Here is a 22,500-nt window from a genome sequence, read left to right as displayed (position 1 = left end):
GTAACACAATTTACACATGTATGTGAGTCATACATCTGTCAGTCTCAGTCATGTCTTATGAGTGCATGTCATGTCTAGGTTTTATGACTGGATTTAATGAAATGATGCATTAAAGGCCTAGAAATAGGCTTCACTGGATCACATACTCGAGCAGCCTCTTTCCCATCATCCCAGCATTTCCTTGAAATGAACAGCAAAGGACGTTTATTTTTATATGAGACAATATGTATGTCAGACACTCCCCTGAGGCACTTGCTTGTAAATGAGTCGTCTTGAGGAATTGTTCACAATGTCATCAGAGCCAGTAATTTATTTTCTCAAATTGACCCTTTAACAATAATTGAACAAATAATGAGGATACATTTTTGAATGGACTGAAATATGATCATTTTCCACTAGGATTTTGAATGGCCTCTTTTTTTTAACATATTAAGATCATTAATAAAACAATTATTAACTAGAGTTTATTAGAATTATACTGCAAAACTATTGAATTTCCCTTCAGATATGAACAAGTACTGTACGTATTTATTTTATATAACAGCATGGCACAGACAGTAGCTCCAGCTGTGACATATATACAGTACACTTTGTATATTAATATTGATATTAATGCACTTGTTATAATATGGCTTTGTTGCTATGGTTACTCAAAGCAGAAAAACCCAAAGCGGATTTTTTTTTGTTTTTAAAAGGGTGTTTTTAACAGAATCGTTGATGTGATGAATTTTTTTTTATTAGGAGACGTTTATGAGGATTCTCATTTGTCAGCGCTCTGTAGCAGAACCGGTGCTTTGTAAAGTTTCCCAGCGTGAGATACATGCAACTTTATGCTTTAATGGTTTCTCTGTAAAATGACAAGCGCCATGTTTTTTCGTCTCATTAACCTCAAAACAGCGCATAGGGGATGCTGGTTAGGAAAAGAGTATTTTTTGTTGCTATAATATAATTGATAACAGAAACTGACTTAGCTTTAATATCTTATTGTTCTTATAGTAACAGCTCATTGACTAGAGTTTGTATGGCAGAAGTCTAATAATAAATATAATAATAAATATACCCCTGTGTGTGTGTGTGTGTGTGTGTGTGTGTGTGTGTGTGTGTGTGTGTGTGTGTGTGTGTGTGTGTGTGTGTGTGTGTGTGTGTGTGTGTGTGTGTGTGTGTGTTGGTGTAAGTGGTAGAAGTTGTACTACTTGTGGGAAGGTTGTAAGTTCAAACCCCAGGACCACCAAGCTGCCACAAATGCTGCTTGGACAAATAACACATAGTATATATACTCTTAATCATGAAGCATGGGTTGGTGGGCAGTGTTAATCCAAGGTTCACCAAGTTATTGCTGCTGGGCCCCCGAGCAAGGCCCTTAACCCTCAATTGTATAAATTGAAATAAAATAATTTGCTCTTTGTAAAGGAATCTGCTAAATTCCACAAATGTAATAATTTATATAAGAAATTTTCCATTTCTCCTCCCCCTTGTGTACTTTTTTCCACACAATGTTTGCTGATAAAGCGTGGCAGCTCCATAAGGTTTTGTGCTCATAAAATCAGTGTCTGTGTATTTAGAACTTCCTGTCTTTATGGCTATCCTTTACCCTGTTGTGTAAAATATGATCCTGAATTCTCTCTCTCTCTCTCTCTCTCTCTCTCTCTCTCTCTCTCTCTCTCTCTCTCTCTCTGTCTCTCTCTCTCTCTGTCTCTCTCTCTCTCTGTCTCTCTCTCTCTCTCTCTCTCTCTCTCTCTCTCTCTCACACACACACACTCTCACTCTCTCTCTAGTTCTGCATGTAAATATCTGACTCTCAGGCGAATGGTGGCTAATAATGGAATGGCTCTGTTGCCTCCGGCCCTTTCACAGTCATGATGTTCATGCTGTGTGAACGCGTGTTTTTATCGTGTGTGTTGGTGTGTAGTTGTGTATGTTGGTGTGTGTGTGTGTGTTTGTGTGAGATTGGTAATGAGATTTTCAGCCATCCAGAGCAGCCAGGAAAGGACTATTAGTGAGGAACATTGTTCTGTATGTCACTCCCTTACTGAAGCATTTCTTTACCCCTATAAACACAAACACACACACACAAACACACACAAACACGAACACAATTATACACACAGTGTGTAATTGGCTAATGAAAGTGTGATGTTCATTAATGATGCTCAATTAAAAGGCTGCAGAAAGAGTCAGACAGAAATAAAGAGTATGAGACTTTCTTTTAAAGCATTCAAACACAGAGAGACATTAAGAGGAGAGAAAAGTGGCAGAACGCACAAAAGATTTTATTTGGCTTGCTTCTCGAGGATGACTCGAGCTCATTTACTCGTGCAAATAGCTCCCATTAAGATCTGCCTCTGTATGAGTGTGTTCTTTTGTTGCTTGGGGGCAGAAATGTGAATGTATGTACGTGTGTGTGTGTGTGTGTGTGTGTGTGTGTGTGTGTGTGTGTGTGTGTGTGTGTGTGTGTGTGTGTGTGTGTGTGTGTGTGTGTGTGCTCTCCATTGGGTACATTGCTGCTGAGAGGCTCTTATGTAAAAGTGTTTAGGAAACATAGGACAGATAATGGATTTGAATAAATAATTTTTGGAGATTTGCTTTTTTTCTCTCTCTGTTTTCCCCTTTAATTGAAGCTCAGTTGTTTTCACTCTTCTCTGTATGTCTGCCAAACCCACGGTTGAATAGAAAATGGGAACAGGGCCATCATCTAAAATGTTTGTCAGTTCGAGTCATATTTGTGCAAAAGGAAGCTGTGTGTGTGTGTGTGTGTGTGTGTGTGTGTGTGTGTGTGTGTGTGTGTGTGTGTGTGTGTGTGTGTGTGTGTGTGTGCAGCTGTCATCCAAGTGGCTGCCTGTGATTGCAGGCAAAAGAACCTCCATCTGTCCCTGCCTGATGCAACCAATATTAAACACAGCAGTGTTCAGTTAATAGTGTGTGTGTGTGTGTGTGTGTGTGTGTGTGTGTGTGTGTGTGTGTGTGTGTGTGTGTGTGTGTGTGTGTGTGTGTGTGTGTGTGTGTGTGTGTGTACCCTTCACTTTTTCAGAGAACACATGCAGTAAATAAAGATATTGTAAATTCATACAAATGTCCCTGCACACCTAAACACACATTCTGGAAATGAAGATTTTGCATCTGGACTTTAACTCTTAAAAATATTCACCTATAAAAATCATTTGCAGTCTGTAATAAGTTGATAACAATTTCCATTTTCTGCTTACATGCAAATCCTCCAAATTGGGATGTTCTCCCTCAGCTAAAGAAACAAATTGCTATAATATATTTTGGTTCTACTGTATTTTTCTTAATGTTTGGTGCAATTAACTTTGAAAGCTGTTTCAGAAGAGCGATCGATGGTCTGATGTCCAGTTTAACCAAACTCTGAGGCTCTCGGGATTAGTTTGACTCATCACGTAGCTTCCTGTTTCTCATTTCACAAGCCAGGGAAGAAGGTTAGATTTGTTGTATAATATTCTGTATACAACCAAAGTTTCATCAACAGAGCGTGGAAATTATCTCATCTTTGTGGTGCTAGCGTATTCTGTGTAACTACGTGAAAAACACACGTCTTGTACCGAAGCGCATTAATAAAAATCCTATTAGAGAAGAACAGCTCCGTGGTTGAAGGCGTTTTTTCGATGACGCAATTCCACGCGTTCAAACCCAAGCGCTGCTCTTTTGTGCTTTCTAAAATGAATGATCTACTGTAAATCTAATGTAACTCTTAAGCCACATTTTATTTACCTTCATTCGAAAGCATTTCATTTATTTGTTGGTCTAAATTTTGGGGTTAAAAAAATCAGTCTATCCAAATAACAGTGCTGGGATATTAATAGATTTTCTTTCTCAAACATTGAAGAATTATAGTTGTAAGAAGCATCTATAATAATGTAATAGATCCTACTTCATAAATACAGCACACACATGTTCTTTTAAAGGAAAGAGCTGTGAGTTTGTGTACTGTGTAGATGAGCAGCCATGTTGAAGAGGGTGTTTTCTTTGCTTCGTCTTAGACAGAGGTCAGGAATTACAAGCTATGACCTCTAGTGGAATGACCAATGTGTCACTTAAAGAACAAATCGTGTGTGACCTGAACGTCGCCTTCGCCGTGTCTTTGTTTTAACTTACAAGACCTGCACAGAGGAGCAAGACAGGGTGTTGGGAAGTGATCAGTATACAGCATACAGATAAATCAATATATGTAGTGTATTTTTCTCTTGATCTAAAACTCTACTAGTGTGTTGAACGTGTTCAGCATGAGGATTCGCTATTCATGGAGGTTACAGTAAAGGTAACATTCGGTGATGCTGTATTCTTTCACTTGCTCTGTTCTTGTATTGAGTGCAGTGAGATGTATTATCTCTTTCTCGTGCACGCATGTGTGTGTGTGTGTGTGTGTGTGTGTGTGTGTGTGTGTGTGTGTGTGTGTGTGTGTGTGTGTGTGTGTGTGTGTGTGTGTGTGTGAGAGAGAGAGAGGGAGAGAGACCTGCAGTAAGTCTCGTTTCGCCAACCTTGTTCTTCGGCTTTCTGGCGCACAGGCAGACACACACGTGGATGCTTCCGTCAGCTCTGAGATAATAAGAGTTATTTTCATGAGCATTAGGAGAGTCATTTTCCCTACAGGCTGCAGGAGTAAATTGATGCTCAGCTCCCCTTTATAGACTACTTTGTGTGTGTGTGTGTGTGTGTGTGTGTGTGTGTGTGTGTGTGTGTGTGTGTGTGTGTGTGTGTGTGTGTGTGTGTGTGTGTGTGTGTGTGTGTGTGTGTGTGCGCTGGAGACAAATGTATTTTTTTAATCTGTCATTCCTACACTTCACACACAATTCATGCATGTTCTAGTATTCTGGGGTGAAAAGAAGCCAGTGGTTTTGTGTGTGCTTTTGTGTGCGGTTTTGTGTGTGTTTGTGTGTGTTTGTGTGTGTGTATGTGAGTGTGAGTTTGTGTGTGTGTGTGTGTGTGTGTGTGTGTGTGTGTGAGTGTGAGTGTGAGTGTGAGTTTGTGTGTGTGTGAGTGATACAGAAGTAGAAGGAACGGTATTGGTATTCCACATCCGTGCTGATCTATCGGAGTGGGAAAGTAACTCTTTCATGTATTTTTCATGTTCGTTAACCACTCCTGTCTGGATGCTGTTTGTTCTCTCTCTTTTCTGATCCCTCTTTCATTTCTCTCCTTCTTTTTCCTGGTTTTACTTTAGCTTTTTTTCCTTCCTGCAACAAAAAAAACATCAGCTCATCTCCCTTCCAAAATAATCCTCATGTGCTCGAGAACAGCATGGGAATCTGTTTATGAGTGTGTGTTTAATACAGTTCACATGAGGTGTGTGTGTGTGTGTGTGTGTGTGTGTGTGTGTGTGTGTGTGTGTGTGTGTGTGTGTGTGTGTGTGTGTGTGTGTGTGTGTGTGTGTGTGTGTGTGTGTATCCTTCACATTGCTTCAAAGGCAAGGAAAACATGAAAGGGTCTGCAGTCAGGACAGAGAAGGAAAAATATGGAAATGGACAGAGAAGGCTAGTGAACAGAGGTGAAAAGAGTGAGGGAGAGAGTGAAGTGCTGCCTCTATACTTCACAACTATACTTCACCTCTAACACCCTCTGTACAGTCCTGTCTGAAATTATTTTTTTTATGGTGAGGGGTATGAGATCAAAACAATTCAGCTTTTATTTCCTCATTTCTATATCTAGATACAGTATGTTAAACAGCCTAGAACGTGACACGTTTCATTCGAACAGGTGGTTCTTGTTGCCGGGGTGTGTACATGTACCGCTGGACTGATTCTTTACACAGATCATTAACTCTGATTGACTTCCTTCTTCTTGGAGCCCTGGGTTTCACATGTGTATATTGCGTTTAATGTTAAAATCGATCATTGAGCCATCTCTCGGGTTTTCCCAGACGAAAATCTAAAATATAAGCCAATTCAAAATAGAAAACCAGAACAACCTTGTTGTTGTCTTTCGACTGCTCACTGTTCAGGGTCACTACAGAGGATCATCCATGGTTTTACACCAGATGGCCTCCCTGGTGCATTTTATCCATGCTTGGGACCAGCACTGACCAGTTAACCACTCAGTGGCTGATTTGGTCTATAGCCTAGGACTCAAACTCAGGCCAGAGCAGTGAGAGCACAGGACCCTGCTACTGGATGACCAGGGACAAATTTGTGCTTAAGCTTAAACTTGTTAAGCTTTTTCCTTTTTTATATTAAAGAAATATATTAATTTAAAGAATTTGCTTGTTTGTGTTTTTCAGAACTGAGTCTGTGGCTGAGAAGATGCTCACCAACTGGTTCGCTTTCCTCCTTCACAAGTTCCTCAAGGTAATCTCACTTGTACGCACTTGTAACTTTGCACATTTTTCTAGATGCTTAAAGACATTTCATTGCTATGTGACTGTATTATGTAATGACAATAAAGTTCCGTCCGTCCGTCCGTCCGTCCGTCCCATTTCTGGACTCTTTTCCACAATAAAACTACTGTTTATAAGGTGTGTAAGTAAGATGTTGGGTGAAACACACACCGGGGTGCTTCCGCTAAACTAAACTGGATTTTTTCTTCATCAAGTGTGTGTTTTACAGCACACACTTTCCCGTGATGTGTGTACTGTCACTGTGTAGATGGTTCATCAATCTAAACCTAACACAATGTTATATTTAATGTTTATTATTTAAAAGCATCATGAGAAATCGAGCCGTACAGTAGAGTGTGTTCATACGATGTGATGTATTTTATTTGGAGGGTAACAGAATGGTGTTAACATGCAGTGTTAATTGTTGACGTTTTATAATAAATGCCTTCAACTGACTCAGTAAGACAGGAAGTGGTAGCCTTCCTGTGATAAACATATTTTTGTATATGCTTTCTCTCTAATATTCCTCCCTCCTGTTTTCCCCGGTCTCTCTTTTATTCTTTGTAGGAGTGTGCTGGAGAGCCTTTGTTTATGCTCTATTGTGCTATAAAGCAGCAGATGGAGAAAGGGCCTATAGATGCCATCACAGGAGAAGCTCGCTACTCACTCAGTGAGGACAAGCTCATACGACAGCAAATAGAGTACAAAACATTGGTTAGTAGTCTAACACACTGTCACACGCTGCATATGCAGCACTCTGCTGAGTGGCGTGGACATGTATGTGCATGTGCCATGTGTGTATTGTTTCACGTGTGTGTGTTAGTGTGTATGTGTTTTTGTGCTCGGACAGACTGTTCATTAAGCCCTAATACCCTGCTGCAGCTGAAATTGGGCTCCTGCAGTGGGTGTGAAATTAGATTTCTGGGACCAGCAAATGGCCCTTTCTCTCAACCTTGCCGTGTATCTGAAGCTCGGCTCCATCAGAGCACTCCAACTGTGGATTACTCTTCATCCAGATCAACCTCATCCTCATTCGTTATCTCTCTCTTTCAGATTTTGAACTGTGTGAATCCAGATAACGAGAACAGTCCGGAGATTGCGGTGAAGGTGCTGAACTGTGATACCATTACGCAGGTGAAGGAAAAGATCCTGGATGCCATCTACAAGAACATGCCCTACTCTCAAAGACCCAGAGCTGTAGACATGGACCTGGGTGAGTACTTATCCTGGAGCATTAAAGTGTACAGATGACACACACACACACACATGCACACAGAAAAATATGTTTTTTTTTCCCTGTCAATATTTATTTCCCTGTCAGATGTGTGATTGACAGACCTGCAGCAAGCCTCATTCAGCCTTATCTTGTTATGGCTTCCTTACATATGCACACAAAAAAGTACATGCACAGGAATGAACACACTCACACACACACACACACACACACACACACACACACACACACACACACACACACACACACACACACACACACACACACACTCACACACACACACACACACACACACACACACACACACACACACACACACACACACACACACACACACACACACACAGACATCTCAGCAGGCAGTCACCGTTGTAGTAATCATAGTTATTGTCATGGGCATTAAGAGGATAATTTTCCCCACATGCCATTGAGTAAATTGGCGGTCAGCTACCCCACCCCACCCCACCCCACCCCACCACTGGAGCTGAAAGAGAGAGCTGTCTGTGTGTGTTACTAGACCTGAAAAAGAAAACGTCTTAAGCAAAGAGTTCTGTATCTGTTTTATGGCTTTAAATGCAAATTCAAATTTCATCGGTCACATACATAATCATACACAGTACGACATGCAGTGAAAGGACTCATTAAAAAAAATACAAACATAATAAATATTACAACAGAGTTACTCTATATACAAGAAAAATCTAATTTTCCAGTACAGGTATGTTTTAGGTCATTGTTAGGATGTAAATTTGAAAATGGTACAATTTGTAGAATCCACAAAAATGACACAAATGAAATCAGCTTTTTGTGGATGAATTTCCTGCTTCATTTTCTGCCACAGATATTTTTGACATAAATACAGCAGTAAAGCTCACCATCAGCGGTTCAAAGCAACCGTCCAGTATCTTGGCCTGAACAGCCGCTTCCTTTGCAAGCTTTTTGGGCCTGGAACTAGCACAGCTCTGTGTGTGTGTGTGTGTGTGTGTGTGTGTGTGTGTGTGTGTGTGTGTGTGTGTGTGTGTGTGTGTGTGTGTGTGTGTGTGTGTGTGTGTGTGTGTACCATCATCTGTGCATCTGGCAAGCATACAGCCTAATGAGGACCATTCAACAGAGGGGAAAATCAATGATCATTTTTCTTCTGAACCTGTCTAATTCTCCATCAACATAGTCTGTAGCATTTCTTTATTTATGCATGCGTGGGCGTTTTTTTTTCCCAGAGTGGCGTCAGGGCCGGTTGGCACGAGTGGTCTTGCAGGATGAAGATATCACCACAAAGATTGAGAATGACTGGAAAAGGCTCAACACACTCATGCACTATCAGGTAAGAGTATTTTACTGTTGGTGTTCGAAATGAAGGACTAGTGGAACAGTAATATTACTTGTTGTTTGCCTACATACAGTACTGTAGAACAAAATCAGAAAACAAGTCAAGAACCCTGTCACCTCATGCTGTTGATTTTCTGCTGAACAGCAAAAACCACGATGTTGGTACAGAAACTCTGAAAAGATGCAGAAACCTTTGACTCTTTCGCAAAGCATTTCATCCTTTCAGTCTAAGTTGTGTTTTTCTAGCTTTAGATGCCAAGCCACGATTTCAGTAGCAACTCATCACTCAATTTGTCCAAGAATCCACCTACTGGCACCTACGCTGTTAAGAGTTCTGTGCGTGCAGCAATTGAGGCTGAGACTCTCTCCACTGTCTGCTTTTATAGCTAAGATGTGAACTTTACAATTTTCTTTTTCAGCCCACAGTTTAAAAGCTTTATGTTGTCATGGGTTTGGTTGCCTATCGGACTGATAAAAAGCAGCACATTGATCACCAGTCTGACTGTAATTTGGCCAAGTTCTGATGGTTGCGGACGATATACATCAGACGATTCGTAGGCGAGCGTCTGAGTGGTCCGCTGTAAACAGCTTTGGAGAAAACAGATCAGAGCTTCTGTGTTCTTACCAGTATTTAACTCTGATTCACATGCAGTAATGGTTATGATTAGGTGGTGCAGTGAAGAGGGGTGTGTGTGTGTGGGGGGGGGGGGGGGGGTATGAGAGAGAGAGAGTGTGTGTGCATGTGTGTGGCGTGTGGAGGGACTTGTCAGTTATGCTTACTTAACAGTCATCCTGACCTTTATTTTTAAAGTACTTTCTGCCCAACATCAACGCTCTGCAGTGCATTACACAAATACTGCAGGTAAAAAATCTCTCTCTCTCTCTCTCTCTCTCTCTCTCTCTCTCTCTCTCTCTCTCTCTCTCTCTCTCTCTCTCTCTCTCTCCCTCTCTCCCTCTCTCTCTCTCTCCCTCTCTCCCTTCCACTCTTCTAACAGCACTGTAACAGCATCGAGTTTTCATGACAGAGTTTGTTTGCAGACTGATGCCTCTTCAGCTCAGCTTGCTTCGTTTTGCTCATCACCTTTTTATCGCAGTCATTATAAAAAATGAAAGCTGTGTGAAATGAAAACATGATGCATACACAAACAAATATACTCCCTGTCTACAGCGTTAATGATAGATCTAAGCCGCTTTGCGCTTGTGACTGTCTAAACTCTTAATACAGCCTGAAAGGCTACACAGGATCACAAAAAAAGACAAAAGCACAGGAGATGAGAGAGGCCGAGCAGGCTTTTGGCATCTACTCGAAATATATAATCACTTTAACCGTGATAAGTGGAAGTTCAAATTACTTGGCAACCATCTGGGTATGAGCATATTAATAAAGAATAAGTATCCTTTAAGGTTCTTAAAACACTACGTGCTGTGTGTGTGTGTGTGTGTGTGTGTGTGTGTGTGTGTGTGTGTGTGTGTGTGTGTGTGTGTGTGTGTGTGTGTGTGTGTGTATTTAACCAAAGGGTGTTTTGCATATATAATTAAAAATGTTTCATATAAAATCTGTCTCAACACATGATCGAATAAAGAACGTCTTCCCCATCCATCACATCCACAGCAGCAACATGTACGTATGCCTCTGTACACACACAGAAATATTATTATCAATTCTACTATCTGATCATCACCATGTGCCTTCAGAAATTGTGTACAGAGGGATTCAAAAGTTTGGGGTTCCTGTAAAGCTGGTTTTATTTTAGCAGTAATGAAAAAGTAATGCATTTTGGGATTATTCTGGTCAGAAGAGTCTCCTACAGAGAATTCTGACCGGACTCACCTTCTTCTACTGGTAATATTTTGCTTTTCACCTGTCCAGATTTTCTTACATATACCTACTTCTAAATATTTGCCCAGATCTAAACAAATTAGATCCAATTGGCCAGGAACCTGAATATTCAGTACACTCTTGCGTTAATAAATGTATCGTGGTTCAACTGAGAGTTAAAAACGTTTGCTCTCGCAGCTGTTTAACTGGATCTTAAAGGATCTCGGTCCCCATACACACCTCAAATCCAAACCCCCAGCACCCACCAGCCCTTATCCACTGTGTACCATCAGATTTTCCCCAAATGAACAGTCCGCTCCGGACTAACAGAGAATATAGAGTATAAAATGTTAGAGTAACTTCCTTTTAAAAGCAAAGCGAGAGCAGCAGCTTTAAATGGAAATGTGATGACATGAAGCACTTCTTACTGATTACTGACTAAAATTCCACCAGGGTGATTAGTTTGTTAGGTCATCAAATAAGGATTTCATTAGCCTAGATAGCAATGCACTCAATTTTCATCTTTCTATTAATCTCTGGATCTCCTTCTTTCTTGCGAATCAGTTTGGTTAAATTCATTTACGATCCAGACGAACAGGAAGTGAAATAAGGAGTCTGAAAGTTATTTAAAGAAAAAGAAAAAGAAAAAAAGTCACTCTACTCCTTCCTCAGTCCAATCAGCAGAGGTGAAATTGTTAACCTTGCACAGGTTGAATATCATTTGCAGGCTGGAAGTGTGTCCCTGAGGGGCTGCTGTACTCTTGGGGCAGCAGAAGAATTTCCAATTTCAAGGATTTGAGTGGCATGAGAGATAAGAAATTAACAATTCAAATGTGCTGAGTGTGAGCTAAGTAGTGTGCCCAAGTGTGTGTGTGTGTAATGTGCTGAAGTGTACATCTGTTTCTTTGAGTGTCAATGGCAATGGATTCATGCCTAGAATATCTGGTACAGTATGCCACTCGGTTGTTGAAGAAGCAATTAAAAACGTGTTTTTAAACATAGCACAGGGTATGAAATTAATCATGAAGCCTTCCAACACATATTAAGCAATTGGCCTTAATCATGTTTCTGGAAGTTGCAGTGCATTGCTGCTGTGACACATGACTAAAAGATGATAATACACAAATCAATAACAGCGGTGCTATAAATACGGTATATCGCTGGAATTCTCGCACTGATGCATCATTCTCAAATCTATTTTATGTTTTCTTGACACCTAGAGCACAGCTTCATCTGTTCCTCCACAAGACTGAACCTCTAACAGATGCATTTATTAATTTACAATTACTATTAGAGCACATGAGGGTTTAGTGCCTTGTACAGGAACTCAACAGTGGCAGTTTGGAAGGATTGGGATTCAAACTAGGAACCTTCTAAGCTGTAGTTCCTGAGCCCCAAGCACTAACCCTGCACTACACACAACAGTGAGGTTATCAAACATTTAGAAAACGTTTACATTTACAATTATGGTATGTGGCAGAATCTTTTATCCGGAGCTACTTACAAGCTCTTATTTATCCAACTGAGCAGTTGAGGGTTAAGAGATTTGCTCAAGTGGCAGCTTGGTGGTCATCGGATTTAAACTCAAAACCTTTCGATCAGTAGTTTAAGGTTTTAACCACAAAGCTTATAATAATAACATCATTCAGTCAAAGAAGAAGAAGAAACAGATATGAATAAAAATTTTAAAGGAAAATATTTCTGGTCATTGCTGAGACAGAAATTGTAGTTATTAAGAGATGTAGTTATTTTAACATCAATAAAACTCTCCTGTAATTCTACACCATTTTTGTGATTTTTTAAATATACATTATTTATTTATTTATTTATTTATTTGTTTGTTTGTTTGTTTGTTTGTTTGTTTGTTTGTTTATTTGTCATCATATGGTTGTCCCAAATTTGCTTTGGAAGAAACAACTACTTATGAGATTTGTTCTGCAACAGTTCCAGGTGCACTGAATACAGGGCTGAACAGTGACGGTTTCACTTCCTGCTTGCTTGAAGGTGGCCTTTGAGTTAATGCCCTGCCTGCTCAGGGAGCTTTTGCTGATGCCCATCAGAGAAAGGCCATGGGGATCAGAGATATTGGAAAAAGGCTTGGCTTTTTGTGTTTGATTGAGGCCTTATCTCTCCAAATGCTGGCTGTTTATCACTTCCCCCCAGCCTCTATCAGACAGCCTTCCCAGCCCGGGATTATCTCTCAAGGGCAAATCCACCTTCGTTCAATCAGCTGTCATCTATCTCCATATAGACACTTTATGCTCTTCCTGCTGTTTTATGAAATACTCTGGCGCATATGCACACAGGAAGTAGAAGAAAAGAGAATCGAGCAGAGATAGGGATTTTGTAATTTTGTTCCTTAAAACAAGTTTTAAAAAGGGATGGTAGAAAAAATTGTTTTTGCAAGCCTCAGCAATTCAAAATCATGCTTAAGCTACATTTATGAGGTCTTCGCAAAAAGTACACAACACCTAGTCTTTAAGATGCTGGAATCAGCAAACTGGCAGGAAGTGATTTAGACCTTTATGATGCTGGAATATGGAATGTTGTGTCTCTTAATGGTCTAAATCACTTTCCTGCCAGTTTGCTTATTTTTATATTTAACACCGTGACACAGGCACGAAAGCCTCTTCCCTGTGTGCAGTTTGAACAAAGGATTTGATTGTGCAGCCAGAAAAATGAACGAACCAGAATCTTAATGTCTGTACATGACAACTACTAAATTGCAAATGCTAGAATGATGAACTATTTTAGCATTTGCAATTTACTAGTTGTTTCAGACCACTGAAATTGTCCAAAATCTCAGCATTCAATATTTGGCAGGTGCTTTTAAATTTGGAGCATTTGAGCATTTTTCTTATTCAGTAGAGAGAGCTGATGAGAGAGAAAGAGAAAGAGAGACAATAGCGAAAGGTGCTACTAATGGAGCCTTTCCTGGTGTCAAGGGTGGAAGTCAGAGATACATGAAATGGAGAAAAAGGGAGCAGGGAGTGCAACGGGTAGGAGGAAGAAGGAAAGGTTACTTTTTTGAGAGTCTGATAAGCAGAGTGTCGACTCTGACATGATTTCTTTCAGTCTTCCCCTCCTTCCTCCTTTAAGTGTCTATCCAGCCAGGCCATTAGCCCCATGCAAGGTAGGATTCAGCCCTGAACTGGACACTTCCTAATGGTCTTGGGGGAGGAGGACTTTAGGAGAGAAAGAGAAAGTAAAGGAGTGAAGCAGTGCAGAGGGATTTCTGACTAAAGGCAGTCTTTACTTAGAGGAAGCAAAAGAGAAGAGATTATGAAGTCTATTACAGAGATGAGAGAGATCTGATTTTCCCTTTGTGAAATGGTCTTTCTGAAGCTTTGACTATCTTAAGGTTGACCCCATCACTCCCCCATCTCCCCCCCATGTGTCTCACTCTCTCTGTATCTTTTTCTCTCACACAATAACACACCACACACACACCAACGACACACACAGTACCCAGTGTTTCCTTTCCACTTTTTCACTTCTTTTTTAATCTAAGAACATGAGCTGAATGCTTAAAATACTTGAGATAAAGTGCTTTCAGACTTTATTCACAAAATCAGATTCCCTTCCTCATTATTAGTACTAATGATCGAGTAATCCGTACATAGCCATTTGTTATTAAAGGCAATGCAGGGAGTTCTGTAGGATGACGAAGAGGCGTGCCCTAATACAACCTCACTGAGAAAATCGTTCAGAGCGGATGGACTTCAAAGAAGGGGTGATAAAAAAATAAAAAAACGCCGTCAGGGGACTTGCATCAAAGATATATGATTGCAAATACAATGTACAGTTGGATGCAGGGAAACAAACTTCAACAGAAAGAGATTTGGTTTCTAAGTCAGGTTAAAGGGTAAAGCTTTGAGTGAGGATAATTCCCTTCAGGAGATCTGGAGACTCAGCATTGGCTTTCAGAGGCCTGACAAAAAGCTCTTGTCTCCGTTCATTATTTCCCATCAGCTCTTTCCTTTCCTTTTTCTTTATATATCACAGTATATATCATATCCTTCTCTTACCCCTACTCCAGTGTCTGGATGCTTTTGTACAGAGGGTTCCGGTCTTATCCGCACAGAGCAGGTGTGGGTGAAGGTTTTCGTTCCTATCGAGCAGGAGCCACACCTGATTCCACCTGTTTAATCAGTTGATCTTAGCTCTCAATAGATTCAGGTGTAGCTTCTGCTTGGTTGGAATGAAAACCTACACCCACACCGGCTCTTTACCGATAAGACTGGACTCTTCTGATCTAGTTTATATACTCATCCTTTATCTATGTCTTTTATAAGACAAAAGTCATAGCATCTTAGAAAACCATCACTTCCTACACACACACACACACACACACACACACACACACACACACACACACACACACACACACACACACACACACACATCAATCCTGATCTAGCCAGTTAACAAAGCAGCATAGTTAATTAAAAATGTAACCTCTCACACACACACACACACACACACACACACACACACACACACACACACACACACACACACACACACACACACACACACACTGCAAAAAGCTCAAACCAGGAATTTGGCTTTAGAACGAATAATTATGTTCATTAGCAATTAAAACACAATTTTTACAATGGCGGCTCAAGTGGTAAAGGCTCTGGGTTGTTCATCGGAGGGTCAGGGTTCAAGCCCCAACATTGCTAAGTTGCCACTGATGGGCAATTGAGCAAGACACTTAACACCTCCAACTTCAGGGGTGCTGTATCATAGCTGCCCCTGCATTCCAACCTGCAGCTCCTCAGAGATACAGTATGCAAAGAAAATAATTCCACTGTATTGTTTATGTGGCAAAATTAAAGGCCTCTAGGCCCCAATTTTATTCATTGTGCCAATTAACAGAAATATATCCAGCTAGCTAATTTAACTAGCTAAATTATAAAATGTAACGACCTGATTTACTGAAGTTAAAGTTAACCCAAAATCGTTAGCATGCTCCTTTTTTAGAATCCGTGAGGCAAATGAGACTTCTCATTCAAAATTAATCGTCCCAAACAGTGCTAAAGTAAATTAACATAGTTATTTCCACCTCAGAAAAATATCGAAGACTTTCAGTGAGCAAAGACTCTCGTGAAGTATGTGTGTGCCTTTTGACTGGGCCTCTGTTCATTCACTATCTAATATATGCAGGGAACATTCGTTTGTTTTATCAGCAGATAAACTATTTGCCTCACTACTCTCCTAATTGCCTCACACTGCTGCACTGACAGTTGTGGAGTCACTAACCGTGAAATGGCTCTCGACTCTTTGAATAGAATCGCTGCAACTGCCGAATGAAATTGTGAAGCTTATCTTTGTGTTTGCTAGCTTCCTTCTAATATCATGTATCAATGGGTTTGCTATTATTTTCTTTATGCTTCATTAAGTAATGGAAAATGCTCCTTTACCCACTACAGTAACAGGCTATTTGTTGTCTTTGTGCAGGTGTCAGACCGCTCTGTAGTGGCGCTGGTTCCGAAGCAGACGTCCTCCTACAACATCCCTCCTACAGCCAGCATTTCCCGCACATCCATCAGCAGATACGGTCAGTGTTTATAAGTTTGCTTCTATGGAGTCATGAACATTGATGAGATGCCATTATAAATGAAACAGTTACAGTTTATATTTTCTTACACATAGCGGCCATCTGGCATCAGTTTAGTGAATTTACAAAACCAGGATCAAAGTGTAAATGAGGTCCAGACTGAAAGACCAACAGTTTCATAGCTAATATATCAACATGTGGAACACATTCTACATTAAAGGCAGGGTCTCCGATTTTTGAAAGCCAATGTTGACATTTGAAATCACCAAAACAAACATGCCCCTAACCCAAATTGGTCCCACCCCTGTATTGATAGCTCCGCCCACACATACTGGAAATAATGGCAAGAAATGTGTCGTTATCATAGCTGAAGGGAAGAACGATACGATTGCAGATAAATAGACAAGCAAAAATGACACACAAGCATAATCATGCAAAGGACAAAGGCATATATTAGTTCTGTGTAACAAAGCAAAACCAACGTTACTCACCTATCGAGAAGGAAAAAAGCTCCTCGGCATCTTAAAAGGTTGAATTTCCAGAGTCAATAACTCCTGAGCTAAACGCTGTTACTACACAAAACACGGTTGTAGCTGCCTCTCTACATTACTACGATAGAAAAGTGTTATTTGTGTAGTAACAGCGTTTAGCTCAGGAGTTATTGAAACACGAATCTGTGAATATGCACCAACTTCCCGCTCCTTCAGTTCTCTCCAGCGCTGGAAAGCTGATCCTATATTAACACGTCCTACTTCTTGCCTTATCGTAAGTCTTTCTTCGCTTTCTTTCTTTGTTTTTATCCTCCATGTCAATGTTAAAACCGCTTTCTGCTTATGTCACACATGTGCACTGAACACTCTCTACGCCCATATTGACAAGCGTCAATTGATTATTCGGCCCAACTCAGTTTTCTGAGACCCTGTCTTTAATTGACGTTTTCTTTTTCTCATTATTATTTTTATTGTCCATAAACTGCTTGGACTCTAGTTACAATTATTTATTTATTTATTTATTTGCTTTTTTTTGTTTGTTTTTTATCCAAAATTAACAAATTTCTCCATAACTTAAAATACTGGGACTGCATTTTTGAAAGACTTCAATAAAAGCTTTGTTTTTTGAGATTGCAGTAATTAAGGAAAAACAACAAACTCATGAACTAAATTTTAAGGACTTTGCAATTTTCCAAGATTGCAAGATTTTCTACAGATTTAGGCCAAGACACATCATGTGACCTCTCTGGTATGCATTTAAATGAAGAATCCTGTGCTTGCAATTTTGCCAAAGAATTTTTTTCCAAAACAAAGCAGCTCCATATTCTTAATAAAATCCATATTTTATCTATGTATCATATATATATATATATATATATATATATATATATATATATATATATATATATATATATATATATATATATATATATATATAATTATAATTTAATAACTGGATACATTTGTGATAAATGATTGCTACATTATTTATCACTTGTATATTACATTCACATGAAAATGGACAGCAATCCGTTTATCAAAAATGAAGAATTTAATAAGAAATCAATAATTAATAAGAAAGTGTGTTTCTAACTCATTTAGCATCTACACTAGTGGTTACCATAAACCCCTAAGCAGCTTTATCACCATTTATATCAAGTAAGTGTGTGTGTGTGTGTGTGTGTGTGTGTGTGTGTGTGTGTGTGTGTGTGTGTGTGTGTGTGTGTGTGTGTGTGTGTGTGTGTGTGTGCATACAATGATAGTTTTAGAATTGTATCACTAAGTAAGACTCTATATCCAATAATGCAATGAACAGTATGTAATACAAAATTATGCAAGATGGTCTACAAGACTGCTATGAGCCCTTGTCTGCTTGCATGCAGTTTTAAACGATGGCACTGGTGACAGTGTTTACTGTTTTGTATGCTGCAGTTTGCTTTACAGCCTTGAAGAAGCCCTGGGGAGGCTACAGGCACATAGAGAGATAGAGAGAGAGAATAAGAGAGAGAGAGAGAGAGAGAGAGAGAGAGAGAGAGAGAGAGAGAGAGAGAGAGAGAGAGAGAATTGAGAGCAAGTGTGAATTGATAGCATTTACCAAAAATCCCAATAATGCTGATACCTCTGCTTACATTGGATGCCATCCTTATTGGGCATGCACACATATTAGCACCCCTCCTTATCACAATCTAAGGGAGTGCCTCAGGGCTTCCCATCTGGTCCTCTCTCGTTTTCCAGCAAAGAGCTACGGGCCTTTCTGATTGCTAATTATGCGCTGCAAATGATAACTCCACGCAGGGAAAAAAGCCGCCAAAGATACACGGGCCAAATATTAAGGCCTGGATTGGCTCGAGCCTGAGTTGTCACCTAGCAACACAGACATCTTAGCTCAAATATGTCACCCACCTTGAGCTCACTGCATGCGTGTGAAATGTGTCCTTACAAGTAGACACATTAAAGACTTCAGTGAATTGAAGGCCTGGAATAAACATGTCATTTAGGAGAAGTAGACATAATTATCACACCTTATCATTTACAAACAGAGTGACATTTAACAAAATTTCAAATAGTAACAAATTAGAAACTCAATCAGTACTTGTTTCATGCTATTTCCTGCTTGAAACTTTGACGCGTTTGAAAAAGAGAGCATTATTTGAGTTTCACACTTAATTTCGTTTTTAGTTCACACTTTATTTAGTTCTTCACATCATTATGTTACATCCTGCAGCCTTTTTAGGCATTAGATAGTTAAGTCAAGCGCCACTCTGTGTTTTATTTCCAAAGGGTTTGTTGAAAGAAAGTCATAAAAGTCATCAAAAACTATGAGGAGGCTAATCAGAGCACTTTTTTATTTTCTGTGCGTGTGTGTATGTGTGTGTGTATGTGTGTATGTGAGGTGCATAGAGAACAGCTCTCACTGCCGCAGTGCCCATCAATCACAGAGTGGCACAGCTGCAGCTAGTCACCCGCTGATTGATTCATATCAATTTAATGCTCAACACTTAGCATTTCACCTGAATTTAGCATGCCAGCACCCTTAGCCCAAAATAGCACATTTTTCACATTGACCTTGACTGGTGCCAGAGAAAGGAATGCTGGGAATAGACAAGAGGTTGGACATATGCGGTAGCTTAAGATGGATCTGAAACCACAATCCTATTTCCCTCATCACACACACACACACACACACACACACACACACACACACACACACACACACACACACACACACACACAACCGCTCATTCCCAAATCCTTTGACTTTGACTGCATTCTGCACCGAATTGCAGTAAAACCTCAGAGGTTGAGGCCATTTGCCTTGTTGTTGTGTTCTGTTTATTAAAGACCAAATAAAGAAGCAGGCATTAGAGAGAATGAGGAATATAAAGAAAGATCTGTGCCCCAAGAGCTATTTCTATCATTCTGGGTAAAACAGACAAATCGAATTGTGAGCAGTGGAGGACTAATAGGCTTAACCTTTTTAGATTTTTAGATACATTGATTAGACAAAATGGTCCAGACCCTTAAAGCATGTCAGCACAATACTTTAAGAGGATCCAAATGTGAACGTCTTAATTATAAGATTAAAGAGACAGACAAGTCCTCTAGAGACACATTGAGACAAACAAGAACAGCCTCATCTGATATTAAGTTGCTCCTATGCTCGACATCTGGAAATAGACCTTATCAAGAATATGAACAGCCTTATGTCCTGTATATGTGATTGCAATTGTGATTATTATGAACTGTGTTGTCTCTGTGCAGACTCGTCATTTCGCTACACAGGAAGTCCAGACAGCCTTCGCTCCCGGGCTCCTATGATCACTCCAGACCTGGAGAGTGGAGTCAAAGTGTGGCATTTGGTCAAGAACCATGAACACGGAGACCAGAAGGAAGGTGACCGTGGCAGCAAGATGGTGTCTGAGATCTACCTCACCCGCCTGCTAGCTACTAAGGTACTGTAACACTGGATTATACACACATGACAACATTAGGTAAATAAAGATTGAAGGAATAAATAGAAATAAGTGAAATCCTGCGTAAGCATTTAGTGTTTTATTTTCTAGATTTACTTCAAATTAACAGGGCAATTGTTGCTCACAGTGTGTACTACTGTATATTTGTCTCTGAGCCCTTTTCTATGTATATTTATGTCTGTGAGGCTTAAGAAGTGTTCTCCTTTTCAAATACACTTGCCATTAATAAAAGATTAATTAAGACCCATAAGGTTTTGAGAGCCTTCCAGCAATTAATATAAAGATCTTTGTTTAATCTTATTTTAATTCCTAGTATATTATTTTGATGTGTCTGTGGCATGCCTAGTTGTTGTATTTTATCAAATCCTAATAAACTCCAGAGCTTTCGACTACCAGTGCACCTGTATAACAGTCCATGTGTTTTTAACCCATTTAAAAATAAACAAATTAATTATTTTATCACTTCAAGTCTGATAAAAATGAGTCAAGACATGGCTTGTTCGGTGGCATCAAATAATGGGTTAAATATGGGTTAAAAATCACTATGTACTTTGAAGATAGAATCATTTGTGAGGAAAAAAAAACTATCCATTTTTGTTTCTTTGTTTCTGTTAATATATTGTCTGTACAGAAATACTAAATCTTAAAACGCTGAATGTCTACTTTCATATTAGCCATTATGCGCCACTGTGAAGTGTGACATGACAAAGAAATACAATGCTGAACTTGGGCACAATAAAACAGGCACAAATTCCATGTTCTGGTCTTTGTTGAATAAGAGTTAAGGGTGTACTCAATCTCTCACTATGACTTTCTGTAATATTCTAGGGTACGCTGCAGAAGTTTGTGGATGATCTGTTCGAGACTCTGTTCAGCACAGTTCACAGAGGCAGCGCCCTGCCTTTAGCCATCAAATACATGTTCGACTTCCTGGACGAGCAGGCCGACAAGCATGGCATTCATGACATGGATGTTCGCCACACTTGGAAAAGTAACTGGTAAGGACAGGACTAGGCGGGTCTGAACAGATGCTTGTCATTCAGAAGCTGTATGCTTGATGTGTGCAATTGATTTTTGACCACTTTCCTGAGATCATGTTGTGTGTGGGTTTTTTTCTTCAGCCTTCCTCTGCGATTCTGGGTGAATGTGATTAAGAACCCTCAGTTCGTATTTGACATTCACAAGAGCAGCATCACAGATGCATGTTTATCTGTGGTGGCCCAAACCTTCATGGACTCATGTTCAACCTCAGAACACAGGCTGGGGAAAGACTCTCCTTCCAACAAGCTGCTCTATGCTAAAGACATCCCCAACTACAAGAACTGGGTGGAAAGGTGAGATGCTGGGATCTTATTCCTTTTTGAACCTTTATGATTTTATTTGTGCAGTGCTTTTTACAATAGACATGGTCACAAAGAAGCTCCACAGAGATCCAGATGTAGCTCTTAATCCTTGAAGATTAAATCAGATGTGACAGTGGCAAAAAACCTGTGAGATTTAAAAGGCATATGTTAAGTGATCGCTGATAGTCAGATTATAAATAATGACATCATATAGCTGTGAAAGAGTAAAAGAAAAACACCAATAAATGTGAGTACAGGAATGTCATGCTGAATATCCCTTTAAACACATGTACAGTAATAAACAAGTAATAGGGACAACTTACATAAATATATTAAACCAATATCTGCTTATCTTTATTGTCTTGTATGTTTTCAGATACTACGCCGATATAAACAGACTGCCGGCGATCAGCGATCAGGACATGAACGCGTACTTGGCTGAGCAGGCACGGCTTCACTCTCATGAGTTTAACATGCTGAGTGCTTTGAATGAGATCTACTCATACGTCAGCAAGTACAGCGAAGAGGTGAGCTACAGCAAACACACACACACACACAAAACATAGGAAGAGTAAGAGAGCAAACAGAGATGATGAATAGAGCTGTGATGAGGAAGATTACACACAGCCAGATCACACTCTCTTACCCGAAGTGCTGCCCTCGATGGAGATGAGATGAGATGTTCACTCATAATGGCAGCACAGCTCCTGTGCCTGACCTTAACATCACAATGTGTTGAAAGGAATCATAGAAAGATGACATCCTTTCTCTCTTTTTTCACTGCTGTTTTATGTTTTATATATGAGTAATCATGCTCATACATAAAGATGCAAACTTTATGAAGTGCAAGTGCTAAACCTATTATACTGAGGTATGCTGTGCAAATGCAATTATGGGAATATCAGATCTGCTCAGTGTGCAAA

General features: G+C 39.8%; 1 protein-coding gene across 1 annotated transcript in view; it reads left to right on the top strand.

The window, feature by feature from the left end:
* The window catches only part of plxna2 (plexin A2), a 206,482-nt gene that overhangs the window by 178,524 nt on the left and 5,458 nt on the right, over positions 1 to 22,500 (top strand). The window contains exons 23-31 of the mRNA XM_027145200.2: positions 6,230 to 6,296; positions 6,893 to 7,039; positions 7,379 to 7,538; positions 8,777 to 8,880; positions 16,171 to 16,270; positions 20,023 to 20,213; positions 21,063 to 21,232; positions 21,356 to 21,568; positions 21,954 to 22,104. Of these exons, the coding sequence (XP_027001001.1) occupies positions 6,230 to 6,296; positions 6,893 to 7,039; positions 7,379 to 7,538; positions 8,777 to 8,880; positions 16,171 to 16,270; positions 20,023 to 20,213; positions 21,063 to 21,232; positions 21,356 to 21,568; positions 21,954 to 22,104 (1,303 nt within the window). The remainder of the gene's footprint in view (positions 1 to 6,229; positions 6,297 to 6,892; positions 7,040 to 7,378; positions 7,539 to 8,776; positions 8,881 to 16,170; positions 16,271 to 20,022; positions 20,214 to 21,062; positions 21,233 to 21,355; positions 21,569 to 21,953; positions 22,105 to 22,500) is intronic.

The sequence above is a fragment of the Tachysurus fulvidraco genome, chromosome 23, assembly GCF_022655615.1.
Source record: "Tachysurus fulvidraco isolate hzauxx_2018 chromosome 23, HZAU_PFXX_2.0, whole genome shotgun sequence".
In the NCBI taxonomy this organism is placed as follows: Eukaryota; Metazoa; Chordata; class Actinopteri; order Siluriformes; family Bagridae; genus Tachysurus; species Tachysurus fulvidraco.
Note: the sequence above shows the minus strand (reverse complement) of the source record. Positions and strands in the feature narration are given on the sequence as shown.